Below are 21,432 nucleotides of genomic sequence, written 5' to 3' on the forward strand. Positions count from 1 at the left end.
TATGATTATATTATAAAACTTATTTTAAAACATGTTTTGGGAAGGGAACATAAAACAGTATTATAACTAGTAAAATAAAATAAAGAGATCAGTTCTAGGTTGGAATTAAGTTAAATCTAAGACAAAGAACAGATAGTATGATTTCAGGAAAACCTGACAAAATCAGAACATAAAACTGGAAACCATTCCTTCCCATATATCGTTATCCACTGAAATTAAATCACATAGACATACTGGTTTGGTATTAGGTACCTGAGATTCCGGTTTATACTTATCCACCCATGGTTCATTTTCAGACAGACATCCATTTGAATTTTCTAGACCATGAAACTCTTCTAAAGAAGATAACTTTCCTTTTTTTCTAGTTGGAAATCTGCTACTTTCTGGTATGGAAGTTACATTTTTTCTTTTATGACTTGAATTATTCACACCTAAAGAGTCAGTAGTAATAGTAGAGATGGCTGTGTTGTCTGAAAAATCATCAAATGAGGGGTCTACCCAGCCAGTTACCTAAAAACACAAATGAACAAACAAAAACTAGGTTAATTATATTGCTGTTGTTGTTTTGCACCTATTCTATAAAGTTGAACTATTCTGAAGGAATATTCATGTAACATTTAAAATAAAATACTCAGCTTGGGCTGCGGGCACAACTCGGGGGTAGAGCACTTGCCTAGCCTCCTCTAGGTTCAATGTCCAGCAATGGAGAGGATGAAGGGAAGGAAAAGAGCCAGACAGAAAGAAGGAAAGGAAGAAAGAAAAACACTCAGCTACAGTTGTTACCTATTTATTAGATAATGTTCCCTCTACTCCTCTCTGAGAGAAATAGAAAAAAAAAGAGAAAAAGAAAAGTTAAGGCTGGCACTGGTGGCTCACACCTGAAATCCTAACTCATTAGGAGACTGAGATGTGCGGATCTTGGTTTGAAGTCAGCCCCAGGAGAAAAGTGGATGAGACTCTTGACTCCAATTAAGCACCAAAAAAGCCAGAAGTGGAGCTGTAGCTCAAGCGCTAGAGTGCTAGCCTTGAACAAAAAAGATTAGGGACAGTACCAAGTACCTGATTTCAAGCCTAGGACAAGCACCAAAAAAAAAAAGAATTAGAAGTTGAATGTGAGCATAGACTCTGGGGAAGCAAATTTGGACTGATAAGTATTTTATCAATGCTAAGTCACATTTTGTTTTTTTAAGCTAAAGGGTTAAGTATATTATCTCCAATAGAAAAAGGACATCGGGAATAGCACCTCTTCCATTTCATCCTTGTCAACATTACTATAATTTTTCCTTTTCCCCTATAATTAAGCATACATGAATTATTCTGTTACAGTAAACAGTTAAGTTTCTTTTGCTTATTGCAATTCTGATTTAAGCATTTATAGTTTTATTTCTTACATTAATGCAAATTTCCATCTACTAGGAGAAAAGCAATGAAGTTAAATAATTTATGTACGATCATATAGAAATTAAGAGCCACCACTAGGGAAGAAGCTACTTTGCATGAATACGATACTGTCTGACCCTATCCCAACCCAATCCCTAACTTGCTGAGAACTGACACATTGAATAACATGATTTCTAAATGACAGAGTCTGTGGCTAAACTATACATAAACACACCAACTACAACATCACACATATCTCTGTTGTTTTTTTCATTTTAAAAAATGTCAGCTCTTTCTTGTTACTGCAATTATAGAATCCACTTAGGAATTAAGATGTAGTTGCTTTATATCGTATGGTAAACTTTAGATCACTAATTACAACAGATGCTAAGTACCAAAACTTTGATAGCAATTATAAGTGACTAAGAACATCCACAAAAAAATTGTCATTCATTCTGCAGTTATTACATGGCACTTTCAATGTTTCATACCTTTGTGGAAGACACCTTTGGTCTAAGAACAATTTTTGACATTATAAACTTTAGTAGTTTTCATCCATAGTATAAAAGTGGTAATATATTAAGATATAATTCACCTGGGGGAATGAGAGGAAAAATACCTCAGGTTAAAGAAAAACTGAAAATACAGAATTATAGCAATCAGCATGTGTACTATATAGTCAACAACAAAGGAAAGATCAAATGGAAAAGAACACAGTAAAGATAAGGGAAAAATTCAAACTGCTAAAATTTACTTTTATATCTGACTTATGTAACTGCAAACATTCTGTAAATCACCTTTATAATAACAACTTTTAATTTAAAAAGTTACATTTAATGACCATAACCTTATGGCAAATAATTTGTGGTGGTATAAACGGAACGTTTTTCACATGAACATAAAGTAACATTTGTGTACCTACTGTTCGTCACAAAACGAAATTAGACAATCCTATGTGAGTTTTCAATACTGAGAATTGAAGTCTTGCTCATCTCAAGTTATAATTGCAAATTAATTTCTTCTCCAAGCTCGAGAGCAAAATACAATGAAATCAGACTGATCATCTACTTTGGGCTTAAATCTTTTCTATAATCGTCTTCCTTATGTGACATTAGAAACGTTCATTGGCAATACTGTTCTTCAACTTTAATGTCCTTAAGTGCTTCTGGAAAACAGTAAACACAACTAGTGAAAGCGAATTCAAATTAGCCGCAAAAGGCTTCTGGGCCTAAGCCGTGCGACACCGCAACCCTATAGAGCCAAGGCTCGTGGATGACCGTGAAGCCCCGCCAGCGGGGGCCTCCGGGGGCCCCCCCGCCCCCCCCCCCAACCACCAGAAAGGAAAAGAAAAAGTCCACGCCTGAGCTTTGGAGTTGCCTAACGGTATGCCGGGCAAAGATGAATGGCAGGTCGCAGTAAACGACTCTCAGGAGACAAGCCTGACCATCCCCTCCTTTCAGGAGGAGGAGGCAGCTGTCCCTGACACCCGGAGATTAGACGTCAGGGGCCGAAGAGACCTAGCAAGCGACCGCAGACCCGCCGCCCCCCCCCCCCGCCCCCAGCACGCACGCGCGCGCAGGCGCACGCAGTCCGGGGGACACTAGGTCCATCCCTCCCGGGAAAGCCTGCAGTCCGCGGGACGCTCCCCTCGGACGGGCTGGGCGGGCCGAGAGCAGCAGCGACCCGAGCCCGGGGAGGAGGGGGCGGGGGCGGTACCCGCGTCTGAGATACACTGATAAAGACGCAGCGCCGGCCGCCTTACTTTCCCGGAGCCGCATTCCTTCGTGGGCGGACAGGAGCGGAGGAGGCCGAGCTCGGCGCCCGGCGGAAGACAGCACCCAGCCACCCGGGCCGCGACCGGCTCAGCGCCGGGCCTCCCGGAGGTCCGGCCGCCTGGGGTCCTGCGACGGTGCCCGGCGCTTCCGCGACGCACGCTGAGGGGCGGGGGGGAGGGGGGCGAGCGCCGTAGGCGTCCGCCGAGCTGCCTGACCGGAAAACGAGGAAAGGATTCACTATTGTGATTATTATTAATTATAATTTATTATTATTTTGCCCACTGCTTCGGACCAGAGCGTATCGCAGCGGGCTGGGTAAGCGACAGCCGGTGGCGGGCAGGCAGAGGAGGGAGCGGGCGTCGGCCGGGGCCTCGAGGACCCCGGGGCTGCAGGCGCCGCGGCCGCCCCGCCCCGCCCCGCCCCGGCTCCGCCCGCTCCGCGCGCCGGGCACTCGGAGTCGTCGCGGCCGGAGGATGCGGCGCCCCAACATCCTGCTCACCGGTTAGGCCGCGCGGCGGGGCAGGGCTGGGCGGCGGGGCGCGCGACGGCGCCGACGGCTGTGGGACGCCGAGGCTGCGGTGCGGGGCTGAGGAGGCCGCGTGCCGCGGCGTGGGGGGGGGGGCTCGGCGGTCGTATGGAGGGGGGAATGTGGGGGGCTCGGGCTCGGCGGGCGTGTGGAGGGGGGAATGTGGGGGGGCTCGGGCCCGGCGGGCGTGTGGAGGGGGGAATGTGGGGGGGCTCGGGCCTGGCGGGCGTGGGGAGGTGGGGGGAGGGAACCTCGGGCCCGGCCGGCGGGGGGAGGCGGGGGGAGGGCTCGGGCCCGGCGGGCGCGTGGAGGGGGGGGTGAGGGGGGCTCGGCGGGCGGGGGGGGCTGGGGGAGGCCCGGGCCCGACGGGCGTGTAGAGGCGGCGGATGGGGGGGGTGGCTCGGGCCTGACTGGAGGGAGGGGGCTCGGGCCCGGCGGGCGGGGGGAGGGGGCGCCCTCGGGCCTGGCGGACGTGTTGGAAGTGGGGGGGGAGGGCGGCTCGGGCCCGGCGGGCGCGTGGAGGGGGGCGCTGTCGGAGGCCCGGGCCCGACGGGCGTGTAGAGGCGGCGGATGAGGGGTGGGGGCTCGGGCCCGGCGGGCGCGTGGAGGGGGGGTGGGGGGCTCGGCGGGCGGGGGGGGCTGGGGGAGGCCCGGGCCCGGCGGGCGGCGGCCGTTGGGGCGGGCGTCCTTCGCGTGAGGCTGGCGGTGAGAGGCCGTGTTTGTGCCTCCTTCCTCAGGCCTCGCGGGATCGGCTCCCGCACTTTTCCTTTGCGTGTGAAGGACGCGCACGCGCACGCACACGCACGCACACCACTTCAGAAGTCAGGTTTCGGGAACGAGCCTGGGTTTGTTGAGCGCGTGCGCGCGTTCGGCCGTGTCGGGGCGGGTTGGTAACGTCCCGGCCGCCCCGCATCGCCGCCCTTTCTGACGTGGGAACACGGTGAAGCGTCTAGGCCCGTGGCGGCGTCCGGGCGTAGCGCTTCCGAACCATTTCCCGTACCTGGGAAACGCCATGGCGTCCATCGACTTCATGTTCTTGGTGGTCTTTGAACTCTAAACGTGCTTCTAAGTTGTAGCTGTTAGTAGTATCACTCAGGTCATTTACAAAAAATGAATGGGCGTAGACGGTGTGCCTCCATAAAGATGCTCTGTGGAAATAAAGCACACTTTGAGCCGTTAAGGAAGCCCAAGACTCTAAGCGACACAGTTCTTGTTTTTGTACTCTGGTACTGGGGCTTGAACTCCGGGCCTCACGCTCTCGTTTTGCTTTTTCTGTTCAAGGCTAGCGCTCTGCCACACCTCCACTTTCGGCTTTTTGCTGGCTAACTGGAGATAGCAGTCACGTACTTTGCTGCCCTGGCCACCTCGAACACTGATATTTAGCTCTTAGCCTCCTGAGTAAGTTTAACAATGCAGCTTAAAAAGAAATAAGGGCTGGGGATATGGATGGCTCAAATGATACGATTACCTGTCTAAGCACTCCAGAGACCCTGAGTTCAAATTCTGGTCCCACCACCAATAAAAAAAAAAAAAAGCTCATACTATTCTGAATTCTGAGATCTGAGGATAGTGATTCAAAGCCAGCCTGTGGCAGGAAAAGTCTCTGAGACTCTTAAGGGGAAGCCACAGTGTGGTCTAAGTGGTACAGCGCCAACTTCGAGTGAAAGCCAAGCAAAAGGCCTTGAGCTCAATCCCCAGTACACATGTATGTACATTAAATCCCAAGTTTAAGCTAAATGTGTTGTAGCAAATTTGAGGTGAAACTTTGAATTTTCATTATAATGGTGAAATTTAAGTGGCTGTAACATGCTGTTGATTTGCATATTTTGGAATGTTATTGTATTAGATATAAAAGGGAAGTAAAGAATAATGTAGTTTTGCCACTTAGGCAAAAGAGAACATGTGATGGATTCATAGATGTACATAGAATACATGGATGCACACGTACACTAGATACCGTATATCCTTTTCTCTATACATAACACCTGTGCAAGGCTTCTTTCGGAAACATGTTTAAGAAGATGGTTTCAATGGAAGGACATGGGAAAGGGGAGATGGTAGGAGCCTTAATGAGCTAATGTTTGAGGATTTGGGTGGGGGTTGTTTGTTTTTTTGTGGGTTATTGTTTTGTTTTGGTGGTGGTACTAGGCACTAAACTCTTCTACTGAGCTACATTCCCAGCCCTTAATCTGCTCTTTTTTTTCCCATTAACATTTCTCTTTTAATTAGAACAACAATAACTGATGGTAGTTGATGTAAGCTTGCTAATTTTATTCTGGGAAGTTCATGTTGGTGACAGTCAAAATTGTATTGACATCAAAATCTTCTGAGCCCTATGCCAGGAGAATAACATACAGAATGAGATTTTGACACACAGGCTGCCCCTCTGTGAAGTTTCTGTTTGTTTGTTTTTGCCAGTCCTGGGGCTTGGACTCAGTGCCTGAGTACTGTCCCTGGCTTCTTTTTGCTCAAGGCTCGCACTCTACCACTTGAGCCACAGCGCCACTTCTGGCCATTTCTGAATATGTGGTGCTGGGGAATTGAACCCAGGGCTTCATGTATACGGGCAAGCACTCTTGCCACTAGGCCATATTCCCAGCCCCCTCTGTGAAGTTTTGGTTATATCATAGTGTGTATATTCTTATATGTTGTTGATTGGGGCAATTTTCATATTGGTGGCTAAGAACTGAAGGTGACTGAAGTCCAAGTAAATATTTGATAAAGTATTTTTTGTGGCTTGCCTTAACAGGTACACCAGGGGTTGGAAAAACCACACTAGGCAAAGAACTTGCCTCAAGATCAGGACTGAAGTACATTAGTGTGGGTGATTTAGCCCGAGAAGGTAAGGGATGCTTTGGTATTGGGGTTTTGTTTTGTTTTTTAAAATCAGGTTGTAGAGTATTAGTACTGCTAGCTGTTACAAGAGAGTACAAGTAGGAGAAAGATGAGTTTGTTAAGGATTTTAAAGGTGGACAGGCTCACACCTGAATCCAAGCACGAAGGATGAGGGGCCAACCCAGACAGAAAAGTACAGGAGACTCCCATCTCCCGCAAACTGGCTCAAGTGATAAAATGACAGGCAAGTTGAGGAAGCATGAGGCTCTGAGTACTAACCCGGGTATCAGCACACACAAACAGAGGACTTCATGGGAGCCACAGGAAATTTTAAAGATACAATGTTTAGTGCTGTTCATCCTACCACTGACCAGTTTCCCTCCCCTACTGCCAACTAGCAGTTATTTAGAACTGATACTAGAAAAGAGTTCCATGAAAAGATTAGATAGAATCTCAATATAAAGAGGCAGGAGAATGAGACTGAGCGTATTCTTAATCTTAGAGAAAAGACAGATTATTTTGAGCTCGGGCAATAGGATATGCTTGTTTTTTAGGTTTTTATTTTTTTTGCCAGTCCTAGGGCTTGACCTCAGGATGTGGGCACTGTCCCATTTATTTATGTCTTCATCTTTTTATGTTCTACAATTTATAGAGCAGGAACTCAATACACTTAAGCCAAGGAAACTCTTTATTAAACATTTTTAAGTAATTTTAAAATGTTAAGTACCTAACATTTGCTGCTAAAATAATTTCGGTTTGATCTAATGTACATATTTTTTTTAAATGACCTAAAGTCTGATCACCGGGATATCATGGAGTCTGGCAAGATGGCTTCTCCCAAGAGCATGCCGAAAGATGCACAGATGATGGCACAAATCCTGAAGGATATGGGGATTACAGAATATGAGCCAAGAGTTATAAATCAGATGTTGGAGTTTGCTTTTCGTTATGTGACCACAATTCTAGATGATGCTAAGATTTATTCAAGCCATGCCAAGAAAGCCACTGTTGATGCAGATGATGTACGATTGGCCATCCAGTGTCGGGCTGACCAATCTTTCACTTCTCCTCCCCCAAGAGATTTTCTGTTAGATATTGCAAGGCAAAGAAATCAAACCCCTTTGCCATTGATCAAACCATATTCAGGTCCTAGGTTGCCACCTGATAGATATTGCTTAACAGCTCCAAATTATAGGCTTAAATCTTTACAAAAAAAGGCATCTACTCCTGCAGGAAGAATAACCGTTCCACGGCTAAGTGTTGGTTCAGTTAGTAGCAGACCAAGTACTCCCACCCTGGGCACACCAACCCCACAAACAATGTCCGTTTCCACTAAAGTGGGGACTCCAATGTCCCTCACAGGGCAAAGATTTACAGTCCAAATGCCTGCTTCTCAGACCCCTGCTGTAAAGGCATCCATCCCTGCAACATCAGCAGTTCAGAATGTTCTGATCAATCCGTCATTAATTGGTTCCAAAAACATTCTTATTACCACTAATATGGTGTCACAAAATACAACCAATGAGTCATCAAATGTGTTGAAAAGAAAACGGGATGAGGATGAGGATGATGACGACGATGAGGATGACTATGATACTTTGTAATCTAGCCTTGATGCATGGAACATGTATTCTTGGACTTGAATCCATTGTACTGAAGTTAACAAGCATGTTGGATGTTTTCAAGTTGTATTTTAGAAACTTTATAAATAGTATTTAATAGTGAACTGTACTTTTCAATTGACATGTTTGGTTTTCTTGAATAGCATTAGAAATGGTTTTTCTTCAGCCTTTATATGTAAAAAATAAAGTTGTTATTTATCAATTAGATGTTGGTACTTTGGCAGTATGTTTTTAAAAGCATTTTCCCCCTCCTTACCAGAAGGAAATAAGTTAACATTCATTGTTTTAAAAGAGTGTTACTGTTTGTGCCTTCAGATATTTAATCAGTCTTAACAATATGTTTTCTCAGATGGTTCAAGTGTAACTGATTTCTGTTTGGAGAGACTACTTGGTCAGGGTTTTTATTCCTATGAATCCTCATCTGTTTAGATTTGTCCTCAGTTTCTCAATTTTCTAGGTTTTCTATCCACCCCACCCCTTTAGTATACTAAGGATTATTGACATCTTCATTTCTTTCCTTTTTATTTGATTACTTTTTTCCAGTATCCTTTTTTACAGCTCTGCTTTAAACATTTTTGTTGTGTTGCTGATGCTATGAGCCAGTCTGCACCTGAGCCACACCTCTCCTAGGTTTTGGCTGCTTCACCGTGATTCTCAGGTCTCAGCCTCCTGAGTAGGATTACAGGGTGACCACTGCTGCCACCTGAATTTTTTTGGGGGGTGGGGGGGTGGTTTGAGCATGGGGCCTGGACTCTGGGCCTGGGTGCTGACCTTTTTTGTGCAAGGCTCTCTGTTGGAGAAAAGAGTGTGACAACTTCCCCGCCTTGGCTGTGTTTGAGCCTCAGTCCTCAGGTCTCAGCCTCCTGAGTACATAGGAGCCGCTGCTTGCTGCCCAGCTAAATGTTACTCTTCAATGCAGCCTCAAGGCCTTTAGTCCTGATTTCTTTCTCTTAAACTACTAGAGTGTCAAGGACTTTCCTGCCCAATCTGGCTTCTAACTGCAATGCTCCAATCTCAGCACTTGAGTAGATAGGATTCTGTGTGAGCTACCCATGCCCAGTGTGTGCACTGTCTCTCTCCACCTCCATCCCCTTTCCTTTTCCTCCTCTCCCCCCCATTTCCCTCTCCTCCCCTCCCTTTCTCCTTTTTGTTTCTTCTACTCTTTTGGCACTAGTACTAGGAGTTAAATTAGGGACTCCTGCTCTCCATTTCCACTTTGGGTTGGTGCTCTAACACTTGAACCACCTCTTCACTTTCAGCTTTTGCTGGCTAATGGGATATAAGAGTCACAGACTTTCCTGCATGGACTGGCTTAGAACTCATATCTTTAGTTCTCAGCCTTCTGAGGTACTAGGATTACAGGCTTGAGCCATCAGCTCCTAGATTCTATTTCTCATGGTTTGAAGAAACTCTCAAATAGTCTTCCCTCCTTTTATCCCTGCCTAGTTAACTGCTTCATATCTGTTTAGAACTTCTGCCAGAAAAGCCCCTTAATATCCTAGGTTTGTGTCAGCTGTTTATCCTGTTGGTACAACACCTGGAGCCAGAATATTAACACAGTATAATTCCCAGATGACTGTATTACTAATTTATTGGAAATGCTTTAAAAAGAGAAGGATTTCAATTTTGTTTACTTTTTTCCCTAGTTGTGGGACTTGAACTCAGGGCCTGGATGCTGTCCCTTAGCCTCTTTGTACTCAAAGCTAGGGCTCTACCACTTAAGCCATAGCTCCACTTTGGGCTTTCTTAGTAGTTTATTGGAAATAAGTCTCATAGGCTTCTGCCCAGGGTGGCTTTGAACTGATCCTCAGATCTCAGACTCCTAAGTATCCACAATTATAGGTGTAGGCCACTGGTATCTGGCTTAAGAAACATTGTTAAAATTAATTTGCTATAGATGTCTATTTTCGCTTATTTTTTAGGATTTTGGTAATCTTTGGGTCAAGGAATTGAAATAGGAAATAATGCAGTATTCATGATTACTACATAGAATGGTCAACTGTAATAGGTATTCTTGAATTTTGCGGTATTATTGGCCTTCTGAGGGTTTCATATCCAAGGACTCAACCAACTGGATCCAAAAAGCTGAGCACAGTGACATGTGCCTGTACTTGTAGCTTCTCAGTAAGCAGAGGCAGTACAATCGCTTGAGCACAGGAGTTCCCAGGCCATCCCTGGTAACAGTGAGATCCTGTTTCAAAAGGAAAAAAATAATTTCATCTGTACGTTCAAGTGTGCGGGGTGTGTGCACACGCCCTGGGCCCTGGGCACTGGGCCCTGCCACTGAGTTGTTTTGCTAAAGGCTCTACCATTGAGCCACAGCTCTACTTCCTGCTTTTTGGTGGTTATCTGGAGGAAGTCTCCCCTGTCTGGTGGGCTCCACAGATTCTATCCCAGCTATGTCTGAAAGCATAAATGGGAAGATCATGGTCCACAATGGCCTAGGCAAATAATCATAGCATGGTGGGCTGGAGGGATGGCTCAAGCTGCAGGGCACCTGCCCGGCAATTTCAGTGCCGAGTTCATACGATAGTACTGCCAATAAAAGGAAATAGCACCTTCGTCTACACGTGAAGCTTTAGATTGTTTCCTGACTTGTTAACACGTTTTTCTCCTACCAGGACAGTTTACTTTTTTGACTGATCTGGTCACAGTAGTCCGTGAGGCACTGGGATGCCCAGAATCATTCTACAGGTCCTCCAGACAAGACAAGTTACAGATGTTTCTATAAGATCTGAGGATGGTGATTTGAAGCCAGCCTAGACAAACCAATCTGCCAGACTTTTATCTCCAATTATCCAGTAAAAAGCCAGAACTTGGGGCTGGGGATATAGCCTAGTGGCAAGAGCACTTGCCTCGTATACATGAAGCCCTGGGTTCGATTCCCCAGCACCACATATACAGAAAATGGCCAGAAGTGGCGCTGTGGCTCAAGTGGCAGAGTGCTAGCCTTGAGCAAAAAACAAGCCAGGGACAGTGCTCAGGCCCTGAGTCCAAGGCCCAGGACTGGCAAAAAAAAAAAGCCAGAACTTGAAGGTGGCTCAAGTGGTAGAGCACCAGCAATGAGTGGAAAAAGAGGCCCTGAATTCAAGCTCCAGTACCTCCACCAGAGTTAATAATAAAGTACCAATGCTGATGGCACTGGTGGCTGATGGCTATAATCCTAGCTACTCAGGAGGTTGAGATCTGAGAATCAAGGTTCGAAGCCAGGCTAGGCAGGAAAGTTTGTGAAGTGAGAGTCTTTTATCGCCAATAAACTATGAAAAAAGCCAGAAGTAGAGGCTTGAGTGGTAGAACACTATCCTTGAGCAAAAGAATCTTAAGGACAACACCTAGGCCCCCAGTTCAAGCTCAGAATTAGTAGGGGGAAAAAATGTTAAAATGGTAGCGCATTTGCTTAGCGTGGTGCAACACCTTGGGTTTTATCTCCAGTGCCAAAAAAAAAAAAAAAAGTGGGGGAGGGAGGTAAGAGTGAGAAGACTCCAGAGCATTTTCTTACAGTTGGCTAAAGTATGGTTTAAGCCTACCTTTAACTAAGGAATGAAGGTAATTGGTATGTTCTATCTCCTGAAATAAGACTTCCTTAAAGCCAGTTGTGATTCTTACATATTAAATTTAAACTTGCCTCTGGGTGCTGTTTGTACTTTTAATCCTAGCTATTACGGTCTCGAACTGAGAACCAAGGTTCAAAGTCAGCAGAGCAGTCCAAGTCTTGAAAGACACTTAATCCTTCATTAACTAGCAAAAAGCTGGAAGTAGATGTGTGGTTCAAGCTTTGAAAGAAAATGCTAAGCGAGAGCTCAGTGCTTTTGTGCTTTAATTAGCCTTTTCATTTCTTTGTATTTTGTGTTGGCTTAAACCTAGAGCCTTACCATATGCTGAACTTAGTAACACTTATGCTTACCCTTAGTCCTAAATTTATCTTCTTACAGCTTCCTTCATCCTTGTTTTGCCTTCTTAAGACGATCCCTCCAAGAAGAATGGCTTTTGGAGGATGCTGGGAATTTGGAAGTAAAGGTTATATCCAGGCCTGGTGTCAGTGGCTCACACCTATAATCGTAGCTTTAGGAGGCTGAGATGTAAGGATTGTAGTTTGAAGCTGGCCCTGGCAGGAAAGTCTGTGAGATGCTTGTCTCCAATTAACAACCAGAAAAGCTGGAAGTGGAGCTGTGGCTTAAGTAGTAGAGCACTAGCATTGAGCAAAAAAGCTCAGAGATAGCTAGCACCCAGATCCCAGGACCAGTATGCACACACACACACACACAAATCATGTTCAGGGACATCTGAATATAAACCCCAAAGTACATCTTTCCCAAGCCTCATGAAAAAAGTGAAGTTCATTAACAGGGAGTTTACTTCTGGAACCAAGAACCCAAGGTTGCTGCTGAGAAGTATATTCTTAAACATCTGGAACTTAATCTGCTTTTAATGCATCCGAGGATGTTTCTTTACCTGTTCATATGTTCCCTCTTCATACCAATGTGTAACTCAAAGCAAATGTTACCCTCTTCTAATAACCTCAAAATTTCTGATGTTGGCTGTTTTATTATATTCACTTATTTATTTTTGTGTCAGGGACTTGGACTCGGGCGTGGGTTCTTGGTCTTTGTTACTCAAAGCTAGTGCTCTACCACTTAAGCCATAGTTCTGCTTCCTGCCTCTTGAGTGCTTAATTGGAAAAAAGAGTCTCATGAACTCCCCTGCCCGGGCTGGACTCAAACTGCCATCCTCAGAAATCAGCCTCTTGAGTTACTAGTATTACAGGCATGAGCCACCAGCGCCTGGCCTACTTATTCCTTTTAGTTGATTTCAACTTTGATATTTTAGTTTCAAGTAAGCCTAAATTATCTGACTGTAACCCTTAACACTTTGGAGATTGAAGCTGGGGAGAGTCATAAGTTTGAGGCCAAACCTGAGCTACATAGTAAGATTCTGTCTCAAAAAACAAACGTGAACAACAGGAAAAAGATTGGGTTTTTGTTTTTGTTGGTCATGAGGCTTGAATTCAGGGCCTGGGCACTGTCCCTAAGCTCTTTCAGCCCAAAGCCTAGTGCTCTACCACGTGAGCCACAGTGCCACTTCCAGTTCCAATGGTTATTTGGAGATAAAGTCTCAAGTTTTCGTGTCTGGGCTGGCTTTGAACCATGATCCTCAGACCTCAGACTCCTGAGTAGCTAGGATTACAGGTGTGAGCCACTAGCACCCAGCAGAAAAAACGTGTTGTTTTTTAAAAATTTTTTTAATTTAATTTATTAATTGAACACAATTTTTTTTGACAAGGTGTTGTGCAAAAAGGGTACAGTTACATAGTAGGGCAGTGTGTACATTTCTTGTGATATCTTACACCCTGTTTTTCTATCCCTTCTCTAGGTCAGGTAGACATACACATACAATACACAATGTATCAAGAACATATACAGTAGCCATGTGGCCACACCCAAGAAAGTTCGCCTAGGGCTTTAAATGTAATGTCGATATTAGACCATATGTCGACAGTAGTCTTATATGAATGTACATACCTAGCTTTTGAGCTATTGTATTCCCCTGAGAGGTCAATTTTTGACCTTTATATGTTGAGTAGTTGTTTAGTTTTAGTTACATACTGTTGGGTCGCTGCCCCAATCCTGTGGGGAATACTATTTGACAAGCAGTTTTTGGTTTCACAGACCTGGTCTCTACTGTCTCTCCGTCTCCCTTTTTTAACAGTCATATATCAGGGAGATCATGCCCCTTTGTTTTCTGTGTTCTAGGCTTGTCTCGCTCAACATTATTTGTTCGAGTTCTGACCATTTCCCTGCGAATAACAATATTTCACCATTCCTAATCGCTATGTAGTATTCCATTGTGTATAGGTACCCTATTTTTTGGATCCATTCGTCTGTGGAGGGGCATCTGGGTTGTTTCCATATTTTGGCTATTGTGAGTTGTGCAGCGATAAACATGGAAGTATAAATGTCTTTTTGATATCTTGGGACCTGTTTAGGATAGATGCCTAGGAGTGGTATGGCTGGGTCATAGGGTAGGTCTATATTGAGCTTTTTGAGAAACCTCCATACTGTTCTCCAAAGTGGTTGTACTAATTTGCACTCCCACCAACAATGGAGAAGGGTTCCTCTTTCCCTGCACCCTCTCCAGCATTTGTTGTTGCCTGAGTTCAGAGTATAGGCCATTCTCACTGGAGTGAGGTGGTATCTCAGGGTTGTTTTTATTTGCATTTCCTTTACTACCAGGGATGTTGAACATTTCCTCATATGTTTCTTTGCCATTTTTATATCTTCCCTTGTGAAGTCTCTTTAGCTCCTTTGCCATTTTCCTAATTGGTTTATTGGGCTTGGAGGGGCTTAGTTTTTTGAGTTCTCTGTAGATGACAGATATTAGGCCTTCGTCTGTTGCTGTGCTGGTAAAGATCCTTTCCCATATGGTGGGCTGTCTTTCTATTTTGGTGGCTATGTCCTTAGCTGTGCAGAAACTTTTTAATTTGTAGTAGTCCCATTTGTCGAGTCTCTCCCCTATTTGTTGTGCCCCTGGGACTCTATTCAGGAAGTTCCTTCCTGTGCCTATAAGTTCTAGCGTCTTTCCTACTCTGTCCTTCAGTAGTTTCAAGGATTCAGGTCTGATGTTGAGGTCCTTGATCCATTTTGAGTTGATCTTGGTGCATGGTGATAGGCTTGGGTCTACTTTGAGTTTTCTGCATATGGCTGCCCAGTTCTCCCAGCACCAGTAGTTGAAGAGGCTATATTTATTCCATTGTATGTCTTTAGCTCCTTTGTTGAATATCAGCTGACTGTAAGAGTGTGGTTTTATTTCTGGATCTTCAATTCTAATCCATTGGTCTTTCGATCTGTTTTTTTTTTTTTTTAAGAAGGCTATTTTATTTATTTATTTATTTATTTATTTAAGCCAGTCCTGGGCCTTGGACTCAGGGCCTGAGCACTGTCCCTGGCTTCTTCTTGCTCAAGGCTAGCACTCTGCCACTTGAGCCACAGCGCCACTTCTGGCCATTTTCTGTATATGTGGTGCTGGGGAATCGAACCCAGGGCCTCATGTATACGAGGCAAGCACTCTAGCCACTAGGCCATATCCACAGCCCTCGATCTGTTTTTATACCAATACCAGGCTGTTTTTGTTATGATGGCCCTGTAGTAGAGCTTGAAGTATTGTGATACCTCCTGTGCTGCTTTTTTTGCCTAGAATTGCTTTGGCTATTCTAGGTCTTTTGCTGTTCCATGTGAATTTATGGATTACTTTCTCTATTTCAGTGAAGAATGTGACTGGGATTTTGATAGGGATTGCATTGAATTTGTATAACAATTTGGGCAATATGGCCATTTTCACTATATTGATTCTGCCTACCCATGAGCATGGGAGGTCTTTCCATCTCCTTGTGTCTTCTTTGATTTCCCTTATTAGTTTTTTTTTTTTTTTTTTTTTTTTTGCCAGTCTTGGGGCTTGGACTCAGGGCCTGAGCACTGTCCCTGGCTTCTTTTTGCTCAAGGCTAGCACTCTGCCACTTAAGCCACAGCGCCACTTCTGGCGGTTTTCTGTATATGTGGTGCTGGGGAATCGAACCCCGAGCCTCATGTATACGAGGCAGGCACTCTTGCCATTAGGCCATATCCCCAGCCCCCCTTATTAGATTTTTATAGTTTTCATTAAATAGGTCCGTCACGTCCTTGGTTAAGTTGATCCCTTGGTACTTTATTCTTTTTTTTGGCTACTGTAAATGGAATTGTTTCCATAATTTTCTTTTGTTTGTATATTGCTGATGTACAGAAAAGCTGCTGACTTTTGTGGATTGATTTTGTATCCTGCTACTTTGCCAAAATGGTTTAGTAGGTGTAGGAGTTTGGGAACTGAGTTTTTTGGGTCCTTCAGATATAAGATCATGTCGTCTGCGAATAGGGATAACTTGATTTCTTCCTTGCCGATGTGGATCCCTTTGATGTCTTCCTCTTGCCTTATTGCTATGGCTAGGGATTCCAGCACTATGTTGAAAAGAAGTGGGGAGAGTGGGCATCCTTGTCTTGTTCCTGAGTTTAGGGGGAATGATTTAAGTTTCTCTCCATTCAATATGATGTTAGCAGTTGGTCTGTTGTATATGGCTTAGAAAAACGTTTTGAGCATGTTATCCATATTTTTCTAGACAAATGATCAATATTGCTCTTTATATTTGCATCTAAAGGAATAATTGAGCTGGGTGCTGTGGCTCACGCCTGTAATCCTAACGACTCAGGAGGTTGAGATCTGAGGATTGTGGTTCAAAGCTAGCCAGAGCAAGAAAGTCCGTGAGACTCTTATCTCCGATTAACCACCAGAAAACTGGAAGTGGTGGTGTGGCTCAAATGGTAGAGTGCTATCCTTGAGATGTAGAGCTCAGGGACAGTTTCCAGGCCCAAAGTTCAAGCCCCACAACTGACACACACAAAAAAGATAATTGACAATATGATTCCTAAAGCCTAGAATTATGTGAAAATTGTGGAAGAGAGAGGGCAAACAGAGTGAATGTAGATAAATATGAGGGAGAAAGTTTTATCTGCATATATAAAGGAGCAGGGAGAGAGATGGAAGAGGTGAGTTTGATTGGGATATGTGTCACATATGGAAGTGTCAAAACGAAGCCTCCTGTTTGTGCAAGTAATGATGTGTGTTAACAGGAAGTTAATGTAAGTTACTAGGAAATGCTGTATTAACAAGCCGCTGTGGTTCTTTTCTAGGGGAGTTATACGATGGCTATGATGAAGAGTATGATTGTCCCATTTTGGATGAAGATAGAGTAAGTAACTATAAAACCTGCACTTGCTGGACTTGGTAGTAAAAGTGACCTTGGTTTTGTAAGGAAGGCTTCAATCTTTTTTTTTTTTTTTATCCTTTCTTACAGGTAGTGGATGAGTTAGAAAATGAGATGAGAGATGGTGGTGTTATTGTTGATTACCATGGCTGTGATTTCTTCCCTGAACGCTGGTTTCATATAGTTTTTGTGTTGAGAACAGATAACAGCATTTTGTACAAAAGACTTGAAACAAGGTAAGAAAGGAACAAATTGCATTTTTTTTATTGTCAGGATGATGTACAAAGGTCTTACAGCTGCATGCTTAAGGTAGTGAGTACATATACATTTCTTGTCATACCTGTTATCTCCTTCCTCATTTTTCTCCCTCTTTCCTTCCTCCCAGCCCCTCACCCCATCCTCTTGCTTTCTTAATTATTTTTTTCAAAAACCGAAATATAAAATAAAATAGAGATCTTATCCTTAATGTCCATTGTCACTCAAGTCTACAATACTTTTATGTCCTCTATGATTAGTAACTGTAAAACAGTTCCTTCCAGATCAGGTGATATACACACACACACACACATCTCTTCTTTTGTTTTTTTTGGCCAGTCCTGGGCCTTGGACTCAGGGCCTGAGCACTGTCCCTGGCTTCCTTTTGCTCAAGGCTAGCACTCTGCCACTTGAGCCACAGCGCCACTTCTGGCCATTTTCTGTATATGTGGTGCTGGGGAATCGAACCCAGGGCCTCATGTATATGAGGCAGGCACTCTTGCCACTAGGCCATATCCCCAGCCCGACATCTCTTCTTTTGTTTCGTGTAATTGTTCCTTCTTTTTCTGTAATGGAAAAATTTTCATTCTTAAAACTTAATATGAACTTTCATTCTGATTTCCTGGAATTAGCCAGTAGTGTCATGAAAAAAGCTTCTTTTTTTTTTTTGGCCAGTCCTGGGCCTTGGATTCAGGGCCTGAGCACTGTCCCTGGCTTCTTCCTGCTCAAGGCTAGCACTCTGCCTCTTGAGCCACAGCGCCGCTTCTGGCCGTTTTCTGTATATGTGGTGCTGGGGAATCGAACCTAGGGCCTCGTGTATCCGAGGCAGGCGCTCTTGCCACTAGGCTATATCCCCAGCCCCTGAAAAAAGCTTCTGTTTGAAAACATGATCACTTTATTTAGTCTCTTGTTATAAACTAAGTATCTATTATCATTCTGAACCTAATAAAACCCGTAAGGACACAGGTGAGCACTTAGGAGCAAATGAACATCTTAGCTGAAAGTTTGATTCAGTAGGTTATGCTAATGGAAAACCTGTTTAGCCATGCTATTTTTTTTTTTAATCAAACCTTCCTGGGCAGAGCCAACCTGTAACATTCTTTGCTTGAACATTCCTCATTCAAACTGTCCCCACATCAAGAATGGGAGAATTTATGAAAACCTTACAAGATTAAGTCAGCAATTCACGATCATTAAGATATATTTGTGTTAATCCCATCAGCAGAACATTATTTTAGGCAGAAAAAAATTTGGGGGAAGCTTTTCCCCACTAAACTATGGGGATATTAAAGGGAGTTAAAGGGCAAACTTAGAAACAAGCTCCAGAATTTTGCCTAAAGCCAGGTTAAAAATTTGTGGTTCTCAGTGACTGTAGGGAGCTCTGACCAGCAATTTTTTAGAAGGTATACTTGACTGGGTGCTGGTGGCTCGTTCCTGTAACCCTCAGAAGGATTGTAATACTCAGGAGGGTGAGATCTGAGGATTGAGCTTCAAAGTCAGCACAAGCAGAAAAGTCCCCGTGAGACTCGAATTAACCACTCGAAAATAGAAAATGGAGGTGTGGCTCAAGTGGTAAAATGCTAGCCTTGAGCAAAAGAGCTCAGGGACATCACCCAGGCCCTGAGTTCAAGCGCCATGATGGACATTACAAAAAAAGAAGAAAGCTGGGGCTGGGATATGGCCTAGTGGCAATAGTGCTTGCCTTGTATCCATGAGGCCCTGGGTTCGATTCCCCACATATACAGAAAACGGCCAGAAGTGGCGCTGTGGCTCAAGTGGCAGAGTGCTAGCCTTGAGCAAAGAGAAGCCAGGGACAGTGCTCAGGCCCTGAGTCCAAGCCCAGGACTGGCCAAAAGAAAAACAGAAGAAAGCATACTTGAAAGTTGGCTTGCAATGACCTAAAACTTTCATCTTTTTTTAGGATGTCAGTTCTAAGTAACAGAATTGATAACTGTGCGAGGAAATGTAATTTGGATTATAAAATTCTTTCTTTAATAAAATTCCTTAAACAGTGGGAAAAAAAACCTTTCATCTTTTTTTAACAATGATAAGCAGAGAGGCTCGAGTTTGTAGCTCAGAGGCAGAGTGTATGCAAGGCCCAATCCTTAGCACCAAAAACTTTAAAAAAGTGAAATGTTCTGAACAAGAAGAATAGAGAATATATGACAGATGAATGCCTTTTTCCCCCATCAAGACAGTTTAAATATTTCATTACAAATTGCTATAAGTAGATAAAAACAAAGGCATGAATAAATCACTAAAGTACAAATGGCCTTTATGGGATTGAGTGCTCAGTGAGTGCATAGTATTTTTATCATATCTGTTTCATTTTATGTGTGCCATCTATTTGGTTTATTTCTTTTGGAACTTAGGACCATTGCTGTTTTTTTTTTTTAAAGTTCTCACAGCTGAGAATATGGCTTATACTATATAGATAACTCATCTATTTGCTGATTATTAATTGAATAGCTTACAAACTGGAAGGTGTATTCAGACAAACTTAAATGTTGGTCTAATAATTTTTAGTTTGGCCTTGTGTCAAGGAAGTTGCTCATATATACAGGTACTAATCTGTTTTCTCTAGGTAAAAGGAATGTGAGAAGTACTTGTGTGCAGTTTCTGGTATGTTCCTAAAACTACCGTTGACGGTATTCAGTTTTTTGTTTGCTTAACCTCTCTTTGCAGGGGTTATAATGAGAAGAAACTGAAAGACAATATTCAGTGTGAGATTTTTCAAGTTCTTTATGAAGAAGCCACAGCATCCTACAAAGAAGAAATTGTGCATCAGCTGCCCAGCAATAACCCAGAAGAGCTTGAGGATAATATAAATAAGATTTTGAAATGGATTCAGCAATGGATGAAAGATAATAACTCTTAACTACTGTTATCCAGCCATATTAGTCACTCATGTTGATATCTCTCTCACTACTACATAGAAACCACCCAAATAATCAGTACAGTTTTATTAAATCCGTGTCACAGGTCTAGCAGATGGATAATCGAAAAACTTAGGTCTTGGTTTCTTTTTCTCCATGAGAAAGCTGAACAATCTCAGATATAATGAACGTAACTAAGGCTTGAGAATAAAGAAGTTATGTAATATTTACTTTGTAAATAAATCTCATCCAATGGGTACACACACACATATCCTCTTGGTACTAGAGATTGAACTTGGGGTCTCTTGCGTACTAGGCAGATGATAAACCTCTTGACCTACCTCCAGTCCTACATTTTATTAGTGGGACTGAGGACGGCATACACGTCTTTGAACGTGTTCAATGTGCGCTTTGCGTTTGAGCCACATCTTCAACCCAGTTGTACAACTTCAGTGAATTTTATGTGCATTACCAAAGTTAATTTTGTTGTGCCAGTACTGGGGCTTGATGAACTCGGGGCCTGGACGCTCTCCCCTTGCTTCATGGCTCCGGGGTAGCACTCTGCCACTTCAGCCAGAGTTCTGGGTTGTTGGTTTTTTTTGGCCAGTCCTGGGCCTTGGACTCAGGGCCTAAGCACTGTCCCTGGCTTCTTCCCGCTCAAGGCTAGCACTCTGACACCTGAGCCACAGCGCCACTTCTGGCCGTTTTCTGTAGATGTGGTGCTGGGGAATCGAACCCAGGGCCTCGTGTGTAGGCGGGGAGCGCTCCCAGCCCACGGCCCTTCCAGGCTTGTTGGTTGTTGGTGGTAGTGGTGCCGGGTTTTGAACCCACGTGGCGGGCGGGTGCGCTGTCCTCGGAGCCGCCCTTACCCCCTGGCAGCTTGCAGGCTGGGGCTGTGGCCGGCGGGGAAGTGGCCGGCACCGGGGACCGGGGCGCCCCGCGGCGGGCGTGCTGCGCGCCCGCGGGCCCTCTGCCTGTGGGGTTGAAGGAAGCGGCTTCGTCCAGCCCGCGGGGTCGGGACAGAGACTGCTCGCGGGTTTGTCTTCTTTACTCAGTGCCAGGGCCGCCGTGCACGGAGCGCCCCTGCCCGGGGCCGCCTGGGCTCCGCGGCGTGCGGATCCGAGGACCGGCGAGGGGGCTGGGGAGGGCCGGCACGGCGGGCGGGGCCGGGGGCTCGCGGGCTCGGCCCCGGGGCCCCGGCGCCGCCTCGGCCACGCCTTCCGGCCCGCGGCGCCTTCCCGGTTTCCTGGTCCGCCCTGACCGCCGCGGCCGCGCTTCTCGGTCTCGGGCCCCCGACGCCCGCGGAGGGCCGTCGCTCTCGGATCTGAACCTCGGGCGGGCGGGCGGTGCCCAGCGGGCTGGGGGAGCCGCGGGC

General features: G+C 44.8%; 3 protein-coding genes across 5 annotated transcripts in view; 2 read left to right on the forward strand and 1 right to left on the reverse strand.

The window, feature by feature from the left end:
* Window positions 1-3,277, reverse strand: part of Rad17 (RAD17 checkpoint clamp loader component) — a 28,128-nt gene extending 24,851 nt beyond the window's left edge. The window contains exons 1-4 of one of the 3 annotated variants that reach the window (XM_048368543.1): window positions 3,143-3,277; window positions 2,303-2,545; window positions 1,872-1,975; window positions 253-510 (exon numbers count right to left, since the gene is read on the reverse strand). In XM_048368543.1, the coding sequence (XP_048224500.1) occupies window positions 253-510; window positions 1,872-1,913 (300 nt within the window). In that variant the 5' untranslated portion in view covers window positions 1,914-1,975; window positions 2,303-2,545; window positions 3,143-3,277. Of the gene's footprint in view, window positions 1-252; window positions 511-1,871; window positions 1,976-2,298; window positions 2,546-3,100 lie in introns of all 3 variants that reach the window. The other 2 variants (XM_048368544.1, XM_048368542.1) reach the window with 2 other exon arrangements.
* Window positions 3,278-3,591: 314 nt separating this feature from the next.
* Ak6 (adenylate kinase 6) lies at window positions 3,592-20,283 on the forward strand. The gene is made up of 5 exons (XM_048368553.1): window positions 3,592-3,656; window positions 6,431-6,523; window positions 16,853-16,911; window positions 17,017-17,162; window positions 19,867-20,283. Exons 1-5 carry the CDS (start codon window positions 3,629-3,631, stop codon window positions 20,057-20,059), a joined length of 519 nt encoding a protein of 172 aa, XP_048224510.1. The 5' UTR covers window positions 3,592-3,628; the 3' UTR covers window positions 20,060-20,283.
* On the forward strand, window positions 6,431-8,343 carry Taf9 (TATA-box binding protein associated factor 9). Its single transcript, XM_048368550.1, has 2 exons — window positions 6,431-6,523; window positions 7,311-8,343. The coding sequence occupies exon 2, from the start codon at window positions 7,329-7,331 to the stop codon at window positions 8,118-8,120; it is 792 nt and encodes a 263-aa protein (XP_048224507.1). The 5' UTR covers window positions 6,431-6,523; window positions 7,311-7,328; the 3' UTR covers window positions 8,121-8,343.
* Window positions 20,284-21,432: the final 1,149 nt, after the last annotated feature.

This window comes from Perognathus longimembris, chromosome 19 (assembly GCF_023159225.1).
Source record: "Perognathus longimembris pacificus isolate PPM17 chromosome 19, ASM2315922v1, whole genome shotgun sequence".
NCBI lineage: Eukaryota > Metazoa > Chordata > Mammalia > Rodentia > Heteromyidae > Perognathus > Perognathus longimembris.